Source organism: Bos grunniens, chromosome 11 (genome assembly GCF_055505025.1).
Source record: "Bos grunniens cultivar Pamir isolate PY7600 chromosome 11, Bosgru_T2T1.0, whole genome shotgun sequence".
Lineage (NCBI taxonomy): Eukaryota > Metazoa > Chordata > Mammalia > Artiodactyla > Bovidae > Bos > Bos grunniens.
Window position 1 is genome coordinate 37,183,887 of NC_141175.1, and position 13,972 is coordinate 37,197,858.

The 13,972-nt window shown below is 50.2% G+C and overlaps 1 protein-coding gene across 1 annotated transcript in view; it reads right to left on the reverse strand.

Moving 5' to 3' along the window:
• Nucleotides 1-13,972, reverse strand: part of ALK (ALK receptor tyrosine kinase) — a 747,102-nt gene that overhangs the window by 50,738 nt on the left and 682,392 nt on the right. Inside the window, exon 13 of the mRNA XM_086323612.1 lies at nt 1,631-1,781. Within this exon, the coding sequence (XP_086179738.1) occupies nt 1,631-1,781 (151 nt within the window). The remainder of the gene's footprint in view (nt 1-1,630; nt 1,782-13,972) is intronic.

The following is a 13,972-nucleotide window of genomic DNA, read 5'->3' on the forward strand; positions in this document are numbered from 1 at the left end:
CACTTTCAGATTGATTAATAAAATGATAAAATGCAGCAATCCAGAGGAACAAGTAGATTACAACTGAATTAAAAAAGAAGGATGAAGTCTTGTGAAAAGACATAACTGATTACGATCCAATCAAATAAAAGTCCCTTACAGAAGTGAATGCAATCTTTTTGCTTAGATGAAAGAATTACATTAGCACTCAATAAATTCCTGTGAAAATTACAGCAGCTTGTAATTTAATGACTTAATATATTATATCAGGTTGGAAAGTCTTGATTATAGCTGCTAAATAAAAGGGTCCACGCGTTTCTCAGGCACGAGGCTGCACCTGTGAAGCTTACTCCTGCTGCTTCGTGTGGGGTTGGGGGTGGGACCCTGTACTTTACCCCTGGCTCCCAGCCTGACACCTGATTCTTAGGAACCCTGAGGTTATTCTGTGGAATTGAACTCATCACCTTTGTTACCACTTCTGTCTTCCAAATCTGCTCTTGAATAAATTTCTGGAGAAGGAGCCCTGTGTCCTGGTCCCAGAAGCTGGATCCCTGCCCCGGCCTCGCCCGGTGCAGAAGTTCACCATCAGATGAGGGTGTGGCCTGCCCAGTGTGGAGACGCCCTGTGGAGCGCTGAGTTCCCATGTGGAATAGCCAGCACTGCTGCGTCTTGCCGCCCCCAGCACAGGCCAGAGGCATGGCTGCAGCTTTGTTAGTTCTCACTGTCTCCCCCTGGCTTTCTTAAGTGCTGCCCTTGGAGCGCTCAGTGTGGACACCCCAGTGGGATCAGGAACCAGAAGGAAGGGCTGTTTCGGGCTGGAGAGGATGACACCCTAGCTAGTCTAGGGTGGTATGCTATAAGAGGAAAAGGGAGAAAGGGGGTAAAAACTGAAACCCCAGCACATTCGGGGCATCAGAAACAGGAGGCAGAGTCTCTGTGAGCATTATGAGTGACTCTGGACAAGTCCTTTCACCTCCGTGGTCTCCACTTTCTCATCTGTGAAATGGGGTTGGGGGAAGTGGATTACATGATATTCCAGCTCTGATTCTATGCTTAAGAAAACTTAAAAAAATTAATCACACAAATAATATGTGAATGCATTCTTTTTCTAACAATATCAGACATTATGGACAAAGTATCCTCAACTCTAGTCCCCGCTCCAGAAGCAACCACCATTGTCTGTGTCCTTCAGAACTTTTTCTGTGGTTTTATATACATATATTGGCTATGAGTCTGTGATTTCGAGCTGAATAAGACATGTTTGGTCTGGCATTTTCCTGTTTATAATGATACGGCTAAAAAAAACTATGCCCTTGCAAGAAAGCTTAGAAAGGGGGCTTTGACTCACACTTGTGCTGAGAGAAACAACCGTTTGCCCGTTTCAGCAGAACTCAGGACTTCAGTTTTAAGGACTGCTCATGAAACCCATGCCTCAGCCTCCATCCTCATACGGATTTGCAGCGCCCAAAGCCACACCACCCACTTTCTTAGGCACTGGAAAGGGAGGAGCATTTGCAGGCAGAACAAGGGGTGAGTCCTGCCGTTTTTGAACAAGAGCTCCCTGATGGGGTGTGTCTGGCGTTGGTGTCCCTGAGGGACCTGCCTGGGTCCTGGGGAAGGTGGAGGAGAAACTCCCACTCTGGGTACTTACGCTGGGGCAGGCGTCTTCCCCTTGCTGCCCGACCAGGATGTACAACGTGTCGTCCTTCTCCAGGTTGAAGATGCCCAGCACAGACACGCCGTGGGACCGCATCATGGTGTTCTTCCCACCTTTCCCGCCAGCTGCCCCATAGCCGGAGATGCTGCAACAGGACAGAGCGCATGGGCTCCTGCCATGGGGTGTGAGGACTGACTCCCTTCTTGCCCACCCCACAGCTCCCAGCAGGCCAAGCACACAGCCCTCGCGCTGGAGGGCTGGCCCCTGCATCAGCCCACGAGGTCAGCAAGGAGGGTCCTCTGTCTACTGTCAGGAGAGGGCTGTCAAGTTCAGAGAGGGACAGGAAATCGCCTCATTCACAGAGCTAGGAGGATAAAGAACTAGTAAGGGGTACAAGAGAAGGAGAGGGAGGAGGAAGAGGGAGACAGAGAAGACAAGACAGGGAGAGTCTGCATTAAGGTGGGGTGTTGCAGTGACGGTGTCCCAGATACCTGGGGTTTCCTATTATGGATTTCTCTCCCTGTCGAAGATCAAAGGACTCATGTGGTCCACCTTAGACAAGCAGCTTTCCTGTTCTTCATCTATAAAGTGTTCCTGAACGTTCCTGCTCCTCATCGATAAAATGGGGATGAGAAAAACCTACCTTCTAGCCCGTGTGTGTGGTGAAGGGTAAAGCAATGAGGTCACGTCTCAGAATTGTGGCTGGCACATAAGAAGCACTCACGGAGTATTTGTTATTATTCTTACTGATGGGAGTAGGAGTAATTGACTTGGTACAAAGTTTTAAAGTCTCCCCACAGGCTCTAGACACAAGGAGTCCCACATGGAATGACTGAGGAGAGTGGTGTTTACGAGCACAGACTGTTTATTCCCATCTCGCCAGTAACTCCTTCTGGAGCCATGTGTGTGCAGAAAACAAACAACCAATCGTGATGAAAATAAAACCAGAGTGTGGGGATGCAGGGGTATTCCTGCTGCCTCTGAGGCTGTTGAGATGAAGTCAAGCAAGGATGGGGGACAAAGAACGCAAATGGTGAACTGTATGAGAAGAGCAGCGTGCCATGGAGACAGTTCCTGTGCCCACTACACGTACCTCCCCAGAGACTGGCTGCCAGGGAGAGGGGTCTGGGGGCTTTCGAGTCCCTGCATATTCAGACCCAAGGTCTTTTATGAAAAGCTTTGAGGGAGAGCTGCAAGGTGATTTTGTTCACATGCACACGTGGTGGCTTCTCCACCTTTAGTTCTAGGAATGTCTTGTGTTCCCAGCATGGGAGGGGGCTCCTGGGGGCTGTCCTAAGGCAGAACTCAGGCCTGTTCTGCAGAGACAAGGCTGCTGGGCCAGCTGATGGCTGACGTGGCAGTTTAGAAGCCAAGATCTCCGTAGAGAGTGAAGGAGAGTTGAGCCCATCATTCTGTCTCCAGGGCCAGCTCCCCTGCGAGCTCATTGCACATTGGTGTAGGGTGTGTGCCTAAAAGGAGATGGGAGACGGGCTCCAGGCCCTCTAGGGGCTTACAAAGAAACTGGGGAGATAGAGTTATGACCAGAGAAATCTCCCTGTGGGAGTGCTGAGACAGGGGAGGCAAAGTGGAAGCACTGAAGGGCTCTGGGCCTCCACGCCCAGAGTGGACCATGTGTGTCCCCTCAGGGTCCCAGATTCTTCCCTTGTCAAGGAAGAACCATTTATTCCTCTCCAAACGTACAGGGGCATGGGGAGGTCAACGTCAGGAGGAGATAATGTTGTGAAGCTCTGAGAAAGCGGCAGCTCTCTGTGCAAATCGGGGCTGTCAGGTGCCCAGGGCCCGGGAGGGGCGGATGACCGTGACAGGCATGGCGGCAGCAGGGCTGGGGTCCTGGCTGCTTTTGGGGGGGTGCGGGGTGTGCGTTTGAGGTCTGTTTTGTGATGGAGATGAAGGATGGGTAGGACTCTCAGACAAGCAGAAAGAGGTGGAGGGTAGCAGTCAGGCTTGTGTGAGCAGAAATGAAAAGGGAGAAAAGTCAGGGGGCTGGGGTAGGGAAGAGGGGGCTGGGAGGTCTGCAGAGGGAAGTAGGGCCGATTCCTGACCATGTGCTAGGCGTGAATGCATATGGCATCCTCCTCAACCCCCGAATCCAACAGCCAAAAGCCATACACAGGAGCTGTTAGCGATCTCATTTGACAGATGAGGAAACCAAGGAACAGAGGGATTCATTGGACCATGCAAACCCTGGTCTAAAGCTCCACACTTCCCCTCATGGAGGCCATCTGCCCTCCAGCATGCTGCTGAGGGTTATATGGTCTGAGAAGCGACTGGCTTATCCTGACTCACTCAAATTGTCTGCCAAACCCTCGGTCCCAACCCATTAGAAACAGAGAGGTGATGAGGACGGTTAAAAAGGCTGAGGAAAAAGGAAGGCTCATTGGTGAAAGGAAAGCAGCAGAATCATTTAGCTCAGAGAAGGCAGACTCGGGCCGGGGGCTGGGTGTGGTGGGCGTTGCAGAGACCCGGTCGAGTGTGGAGATAGTGACGTGGACGTGTACTGGCCACATCTGTCCAGGGCCCCGGGGCCTTGGCACATTGCCTCAGAAAGTCATTTTGAAGGTGAGGTTTGCTTGGAAGACTGCTGCCCAAGAGGGAGTCCTTGCTCTGCCCACTCCTGCTATGGTTGAGAGGTGAGCTGTACCCTTCTCTTCCCTCTGCCTCATCTGCATAGTCATTTGCATCAATCTGCATGTATTATGAATCATTCTGAACTTTCTCACATGTTTAAATTTAGCCAAAGCATTATATTTTAGATGTTGTTTGTTCCTGACACTTCCCACCCCTCAAGCCTTCTTTCCTATTTCTCCTACCCCCAACCAAGTCTGAACTCCAGCCCCATCTGGGTCTTGACCTAGTTCTTGGCAGAGAAGTAGATGGAAAAAGCCCTGAGTTCTGAGTCATATCTGGGCACTCTGTTGGCTGTGTGACTTGGGACAACTTGGTTCAACTATCGGAGCCTCAGCTTCCCCTGGCCAAGGAAAAAATGAGGAGAAGGACCCCTGCCCTCATGAGGGTAAGTAGTGGATTTGAAAAGACGGCAAACTGCTGCCAAGTGCAAGGTAGGGGGGGACTCTGGGCTGGGGACATGGGGGATCTTGGCACCCAGGTGTCAGCAGCTGGACTTGGCTTTCCTGTGTGATGGCCTCAGCCCCACGTTTCCACCTGGACTAACATCTAGACACAGGGAAGAGGCAGCTACCTTCTGGGACCACTTGTAGGGGTGATAGTGCCCCTCTGGTCAGTCTGGTGAGGCCCGGAATTCCACCACTGAGCTTCACTCCCTTGGAAGCTTCTAGCTACTACAAGGCCCATCTCTTCCAGGTGGCTGAACCACAGTGAAAAAAGCACAGGCTGGTGCAGACAATTGTTGCTGTTGTTCAGTCGCCCAGTCGTGTCCCTCTCTGTGACTCCATGGACTGCTGCACGCCAGCCTCTCCTGTCCTTCACCATCTCCTGGAGCTTTGCTCAAACTCATGTCCATTGAGTCGGTGATGCCATCCAACCATCTCATCCTCTGTCGACCCCTTCTCCTGCCTTCAATTTTCCCCAGGATCAGGGTCTTATAATGAGTCAGCTCTTCTCATCAGGTGGCCAAAGTATTGGAGCTTCAGCTTCAGCATCAGTCCTTCCAGTGAATATTCAGGACTGATTTCCTTTAGGATTGACTGGTTTGATCTCCTTGCAGTCCAAGGGACTCTCAAGAGTCTTCTCCATACCACAGTTCAAAAGCATCAATTCTTCAATGTTCAGCCTTCTTGAGGGAGAAGGAACTAGCAACCCACTCCAGTATTCTTGCCTAGAGAATCCTGTGGACAGAGGAGCCTGGTGGGCTGCTGTCCATAGGGTTGCACAGAGTCAGACACAACTGAAGTGACTTAGCAGCAGCAGCAGCAGCAGCCTTCTTGATGGTTCAACTCTCACAACCATATGTGACCCCTGGGAAGACCATAGCCTCAACTATAAGGACCTTTGTTGGCAGAGTAATGTCTCTGCTTTTCAACATGCTGTCTAGGTTTGTCATAGATTTCCTGCCAAGAAACAACTGTCTTCTGATTTCATGGCTGCAGTCACCATCCACAGTGATTTTAGAGCCCAAGAAGAGGAAATATGTCATTACTTCTACCTTCTCCCCTTCTATTTGCCATGAAGTAATGGGACCAGATGCCATGATCTTACTTTTTAAAATATGTAGTCTTAAGTCAACTCTTTCACTCTCCTCCTTCACCCTCATCAAGAGTTTCTTTAGTTCCTCTTTGCTTTCTGCCATTAGAAGGGTATCATCTGCATATCTGAAGTTGTTGATGTTTCTCCCACCTATCTTGATTCCAGCTTGTAATTCATCCAGCCTGGCATTTCTCATGATGTGCTCAGCGCATAGGTTAAACAAACAGGGTGACAGCAGACAGCCCTGTCATACTCCTTTCTCAATCTTGAACCAATCAGTTGTTCCATACAGGGCTCTAACTGCTGCCTCTTGACCTGCATACAAGTTTCTCAGGAGACAGGTAAGATGGTCTGGTATTCCCATTTCTTTAAGAACTTTCCACAGTTTGTTATGATTCACACAGTCAAAAGCTTTAGCATAGTTGATGAAATAGGGGTAGATTTTTTTTTGGAATTCCCTAGCTTTCTCTATCATCCAGTGAATGTTGGCAATTTGATCTCTGGTTCCTCTTCCTTTTCAAAACCCAGCTTGGAGATCTGAAAGTTCTCAGTTTGCATAATGCGGAAGCCTTAGCATGCAAGATTTTAAGCATGACGTTATTAGCATGGGAGATGAAGGCAATTGTCTGATGGTTAGAACATTCTTTAGTACTGCCCTTCTAGGGAATTGGGATGAAGATTGACCTTTTCCAGTCCGGTGGCCACTCCTGGGTCTTCCAGATTTGCTGACATATTGAATGTAACACCTTGATGGCATCATCCTTTAGGGTTTTGAATAGCTCTACTGGAATCCCATTGCATCCACTAGCTTTATTAACAGCAGTGCTTCCTAAAGTCCACTTGACTTCACTCTCCAGAATGTCTGGCTCTGGGTGACTGACCACAGCATCATACTAATCCAGATCATTAAGATCTTTTTTGGACGGTTATTCCATGTTATTTTGTACAGTTATTCTTTCCATCTCTTCTTGATCTCTTCGGCATCTACTAGATCTCTACCATTTCTGTCCTTTATTGTGCCCATCTTTGGACGAAATGTTCCCTTGGTATTTCCAATTTTCCTGAAGAAATCTCTAGTCTCTCCCCTTCTGCTGTTTTCTTCTAGTTTTATGCACTGTTCATTGAAGAAGGACTTCTTGTCTCCCCTTGCTGTTCTTTGGAACTCTGGATCTAGATCCAGCTCTGTCCCTCATGGCCAGGAGCTGGGTGGGACATCCCCCACCCGAGTGCTGAGTGAGACATCGCCTACCCAAGGAGCTGGGTGAGACATCCCCCACTCAGGATCTGAGTGAGACGTCCCCTATTCAGGTGCCAGCCTTGCACTTGGGTCACCCTGAGAGCCAGAGCCTCCTGGACTTTTGTGTTCAAGGCCCCTTGCTTCCCTCTTCTGGTTCTGGCCCTGTTACCCACCAGCTTTGTGACCTTGAGCAGGTTATGTACCCTCTCGGAGCTCCAGTTTCCTCATCTATAAGAGGTGGATAATAATACTTACCTTGAAAGGTTGTTGTGAGAGTTCCATGAGATAATGCCCCTTATAAGGGGCTGGGGCTTCCCTGGTAGCTCAGCGGTAAAGAATCTGCCTGCAATACAGGAGCCACAGCAGACGTTGGTTCAATCCCTGGGGTTGGGAAGATGCCCTGGAAGAGGGCATGGCAACCCACTCCAGTATTCTTGCCTGGAGAATCCCATGGACAGAGGAGCCTGGCAAGCTACCATCCATAGGGGCGCAAAGAGTTGGACACGACTGAAGCAACTTAGCATGCACGCATGCTAAGGGGCCTAGTTCAGCCCCTGGAGGGTAACTAGTGAGTAACAGATGGTAACTGTTCTAATGTACCCCTGGTGAGCCTGTCCACTCCTCTCTTGGAGTGACTTCCGGGAGGCAGAAGGGGGTGACTGGATGAGGCCCTGGGTTCTAGAGAGCAGAGCAGTAGGTGGAGTAGAGTGTGGCCAAGGGGCCAGGGTCAAGGGTGTTCAGTTTCACCCTGGACCTACCTCCACAGGGAGTACAGGCCAGCCCTGGCGCTTCTGAAGACCCCCTAATCATATGAATCACGGTACACAATCTCCTGCCAGGATAATAACCTCAGCTTGACTCTCTGAAGCTCTCTTCCCATCCCTTGTAAACAGCTTATTTTGATGGTTGACAAATGCCAACAAATTAATATACCTGCCACTCAAGTGGGGAAAACGACTCGCCGTGATTCCAATTTACTGGAAATTACAGGATACTGTTCTCAACGAGCTGATGCTGTAATTTTTTTGTTTTTCTTCATCTAAATCCATGTCCCCTGGTCAGAATGAATGTTTATTGGGTTTGCGTTTTGTATTATTGACTGTGAGCTATTGTTACCTGATGTAATTGAGTTGTGAATCTTTTTTAAATAAAGAATTAGCAGCAAATCAAAGTGGCTGTCTGCCGGAGCCTGAAAGGAGAGCGCAGCTGGTGTGCGGCACGGGGCTGCCAGGGACGATGGAGGGGAGGGAGCGAGGGGACCCCACTTGGAGAAGCAGGGACACCTCATTTCTCTCCTACACCTGATCTGGGCTCTGCCTTTAATACCTAGCTGGACTTCGGGCAAGTCCCTCTGTCTTCTGAGGCTTGGTTTCCTCCTCTGGGAAATCAGAACAGTAAGGTCCACCTGTGTATCCATCCAGCCTCTGGGGTGCTGTGAGAGCGCGGAGATGCTGGGTGTGTTCGGAGACGCTGGATGTGCGCAGGGCTTTGGCAGCACGAGGTCTCTGTTCATTTGTATAGTCAGATGACCCAGATGGGTCCTGCAAGCCATCAGGTGACACCCAGGTCAGCAGTAGAGGCTGTCCCTGTTCCATTCCAGTTTTGCACCGATGAGCAAGACCCATTGTCCACTCGTGTTCCTTACCGCCTTCCTGACCCAGGAGTACGAGAGCTAGAAGAGACCTCAGTGACCTCTCCCTCTCACCCCTCCTTTGCAGATGAGGCCCTAAAGCAGAGGGAAGGCACACTTCCAAGGTCACACACTGTATCGGAGGTAGAACCCAAGCTTCATTCTGCCAGTGGCTCATGGATCTTCGCTCCATGCACCCCCCAGGCCCACATTCTGACTTGCCCTGCTCTATGCTCCCTAGGGCGATGGCCATCTGCACAATTACCCTGGCAAGGAGTTATGCCTACAACTCTCCTCTACGCTTGTCTAGAACTGTCCTGGCATTGTGAACTGTTATTGAACTTTTCTGCTCTGCAGTCTTTGTAAAGACCAGAGGCTCAGTCCTCTCTACAAGGTCTGTGGCTCCAGACAGACAAGTGGACACCACCCCCACCCTTTCCCTGGCTCAGAGCCGAGCACGCAGTAGGTGCTTCATGGCTGCGGGTGGATCTGAATAATGGTGTGATCCAGCTGCACTCGCTGGTCTCTGGAGCCAGGTGAGGAAATGAGTGTCAGGGACAGAGGCCATCAGGAACAGCTGCGGCCAAGTCTGTGGGCGGGCTTGGCTGGCTGCAGCTGCAATCTGGGACCTCCTGCACGCTATGTCTGAGAAACAAGCGAACCGTGTGAGAGCTGCTGTCAGGAGCTGTGGGCCTTGCTTGACAAATGAGACAAATGATTTTATGGACAATCTGTGTGTGCATGCATATACGTGTGTGTGTGTGTGTGTGTGTTTGTGTGTGTGTGTGTGTGTGTGTGTGTGTGTGTGTGTGAAGCTGGGGGAGGAGGAGGGCTGGGAAGGATGTGGAACCCTGGAGAAGTAGTAAGGAAGGAAGACAGGCAGGTGGGCTGGGGGAAGGGAGAGAAAGATGAAGACGGGAAAAAGTCAGGAAGAGCCAGAGGCTGGCTAGCCAACACCTCTGGTGTGTGGCTGCCCCAGCACGGGTGTGTCATACATGGAATCCTACTAAATACCTCAGAGCTGGGCACGTGCCTCCATTTCACAGTGAGGCTGAGACTCTTGCCCCAGCACAACCCACAGTCCATGCTCACGCTCTGACCCACCTCGGTCACCCACCCCCACAGGCACTCAGAACCAAACTGGAAAAGTGAAGTTGCTTAGTCGTGTCCGACTATTTGCGACCCCATGGACTGTAGCCTACCAGGCTCCTCAGTCCATGGGATTTTCCAGGCAAGAATACTGGAGTGGGTTGCCATTTCCTTCTCCAGGGGATCTTCCAGACCCAGGTATCGAACCCAGGTCTCCCGCATTGCAGGCAGATGCTTTACTGTCTGAGCTACCAGGGAAGGTGCCCCCCTCCCTGTTATCCTTGCCTGTCCTTCCCAGTCAGGCTCCTTGGGACAGGAGGTGTCACTCACTGTCCTGGCTTCCTCAGCCCCTGATTCACTGTCCTCCTGGTATTGTCTGCTGCCCTATCCCCCATCCACTCAGTCCTCCAGTCACGCTGACTCTGCCTCCCAAACGTATCAACCCCTCTCGCCATGTTTCCCCTGCCCTGGTCTAGCTCCACTTGACTCTTGCCTAGATGACCTCAACAGCCTTCCCTCTGCTCTCCTGCCTCCCTGCTTGTTTCTCTCCTCATCACACCATCACCAGAAGGAGCAAGATGCGTTTGGGAGGTGAGGCTCCAGTCTCAGGGCCAGGTCTTACCTCAGCTCCTGCAGGCCCCGGCTCCCCCAGGAGCTCTTTCCACCAGGAAAGCCCTCCCCTCTTATTCATAGACAACTCTGCCACCTTCAAGACTGAAACTCAGGCTTCTGTCTCCTCGTGGAAGCTACCCGTGAACTCAGGCCCTTCCCCTGGCCTCTGATGCAGGGCGGTGTGAAAACCTCCGGTGTGGCATTTGTACATCACACCGAAATGCTTTGTTCCTACATCCACCATTGGCTGGGGCTCCTTTGGAGGCAGAGACTGCATCTTGTACCCTCCATATACTTAGGTGTCAGGCACAGTGTCCTAATAGGTGCTTAGTATGGTTCTCTGAGATTTGCAAAGCAGGAGGAGAGCAGGTGTGGACCCCTCTCCTGTTTTGACAGAGAAAGTAGAAAATCTAGGGGAAAGGGAAGCTCAAGACAGTACAGCTTGTGTGTGTGTGTGCGCATGCACGCACATGCGTGCATCTGTGTGTGTGTGTGGGCTTTCAGTACGATATAAAATAGGTAACTAATAAGAACCTGGGCTTCCCTGGTGGCTTAGATGGTAAGAATCCGCCTGCAGTGCAGGAGACTTGGGTTTGATCCCTGGGTTGGGGAGATTGCCTGGAGGAGGAAATGGCTACCCACTCCAGAATTCTTGCCTGGGGAATTCCATGGATAGAGGATCCTGGTGGGCTGCAGTCCACAGGGTTGTAAATGGTTGGATGCGACTGAGCGACTAACACACATACACAAGAACCTACTATACAGCACAGGGAGCTCTACCCAATACTCTGTAATGACCTACATGGGAAAAGGATCTAAAAAAGAGCAGATAAAGGTATAAGTGATTCACTGTGCTATACAGTAGAAACTAACCAACATTGTACATAACTATACTCCAATACAAATTAATTACAAACAAAGAGTGGGGGTGCTTTCACCTGTACACATCCCTGAGGAAGCCTCAGACAATGATGCCCCACCTTGGCAGACAGTAGGTGCTTGGGAAGTAGTAGTTTCTTTTCCTTAACCTCTCCGATCAGTAGGTAGTGCCAGGTCTCAGGCTGCAGTCAGACAGCACTAGCTGAGTGCCACACTCTTCCAGGAATAGATGGACTCCCTAAGGAATGCTCCCAACCTTTCTGTTCTCAAGAACCTTTGATCACATCTGTCTTCTGTGTGTCCTGTTTGTGTCACCAGATGAACTGTACTTACTAAATAAGGATTAGTACTAGTTACTATGGAGAAAATATCTTCCAGAAAAAAGGCGCCTGACCCCTCAACCTGGATATTCTGACTTTGGGGCCTCCCAGGGGGCTCAGTGGGTAGAGAATCTACCTGCCAATGCAGGAGACACAAGTTCAGTCCCTGGGTTGTGAAGATCCCCTGGAGGAGGAAATGGCAAACCACTCCAGTATTCTTGCCTGGAAAATTCCACGGACAGAGGAGCCTGGTGGACTATATAGTCCATGGGTTGCAAAGAGTCAGACACGACTGAAGCGACTAAGCATGCATGCACGCATAGCACTTTGACATGCTGTAATGATTTATAGCACATCATTAAATGGTCTGCTTCTTTGATGCGACATTATGTGACCAACAGACATTATTGTCCAAGTTTCAAGCCTCATCTAAGGTCAAGGATTAGATGAGGGTCAAGAATTAGATGAGGGTCAAGAATATCTGTAACAGCCTTTGTTGGGTTAAAAAACAAGGAATCAACAGCAACAACAAAACCCAAACCAAACATTTTGGGGTTTGATTCTTTCGTATTGATATGGTGCTTCTCAGGCCAGTTCAAAAAAGTCCCCTTTAGCAATGTGGGCATTTCAGTGTCTTGCTTCAACAGAAAAACAGCTCCTGTGTGTGCTTCTGGTGAGTGTGCAGTAGGCAGTGCTAGGGGCTTCGAGCTAGCTAGTCTCAACATTCCAAAGAGAGAAATGGAAACAGTTCTCCCATTTGGGCTGGGCTTATAGCAACACCGGAGAAGGCAATGGCAATCCACTCCAGTACTCTTGCCTGGAAAATCCCATGGATGGAGGAGCCTGGGGGGCTGCAGTCCATAGGGTCGCTTAGGGTTGGACACAACTGAGCAACTTCCCTTTCACTTTTCACTTTCATGCATTGGAGAAGGAAATGGCAACCCACTTCAATGTTCTTGCCTGGAGAATCCCAGGGGCGGGGGAGCCTGGTGGGCTGCCGTCTCTGGGGTCGCACAGAGTCGGACACAACTGAAGTGACTTAGCGGTATAGCAACACAGGGTGGTGATATTGTGGCAATTCACGTAGATCAGAAACCTGGCTAGACTTAGACATGGCTGTGATTACTAAAAAATGGGGAAATGAATTAATTATTATTTAAAAAGTGTAGTTTGGCAGGCATAATCTTTCAAAAAACCAGAAAAAAGTCCTTGGAAGCACAGAACTTGGAAACTACTATTGTTCTGGAAATGCTGTCTGGCCACTGCCTGACACCATGGTTACTCCAGCAGATTTCTTGCAGATGTTGGGCTGGGCAGCACCTATCGCGTGCAGGACACGTGTGACATACTTGTACATGATCTTTGCAACCAGCTGGACAGGTGTCAGCAACTCCCAACCCTCACCTTTAACAGATGGGAAAACAGAGTCTCAAGGGATTCAGTGACCTGCCCAAGTTTGGAAGTGGGTCTGATTCACCCTGTCTCAGGGGAAACACAGCCGTAGAGGACCTCTGTAAGTCTCAGGGGACTTTGAGCCAGTCTAACTTGGGAGTCGCCCTGGGCAAGGACGGGCCAGCAGGTCTTGCTGGAGGTAACTGTTGAGGTCTCTGTCTACCTTGCCAGTCCTCTGCCGCCTTCCTCATGTTGCTTTTCATATGTGGGCATTTACATCAAGTGCTGGGCTGGCCAGTCTCCCTTCAGGCAGTGGGGCCTCCCCTCCCAGGCTCTCATTTCTGGAGGCTTCCGGGAGGTGGGTGCTGCGTGGGTCCTATGGATCCCCCTGCCCCCATTTCCTGTTTCTTGTGTCTCAGACTCCAGATGTGAGTTTTAATGTAGGGAACACAAAGACTTTGAGCCTGAGGGTCCTTGGTTCAAATTCCATCTTTGTCACTGAGGGCCTTTTTAGGGGGGCCTTAGGGGGGCTTCTCAGGTGGCACCAGTTGTAAAGAACCCACTTGCCAATGCAGGAGACGTAAGAGATGAGGGTGAGATCTCTGGGTCAGGAAGATCCCCTGGAGAAGGAAATGACAATCCACTCCAGTATTCTTGCCAGGAGAATCTCATGGACAGAGGAGCTGGTGGGCTACAGTTCGACTTTTACAAACAGTCAGACACGACTGAAGTGACTTAGCACATATGCATGCACACACATACATGCGGCCTTAGATCTGTTGCTTAACTTCCTGACTCCAGTTTCTTCATATGGAAACAAGGGAATACAGATAAGAACAATAATAATGACATCTACCTCATTGTTACAAGGAAGAGAAATACCTAGTGGGTCCTCAACAGACATGCATCCTCTTCTCTCTAGGACAGTGGTGACCTCTGGAAAATCGCCCAGGCAGGAAGGGAGGCCCGGCCTGCTCAGTGTGGTAGGAGCA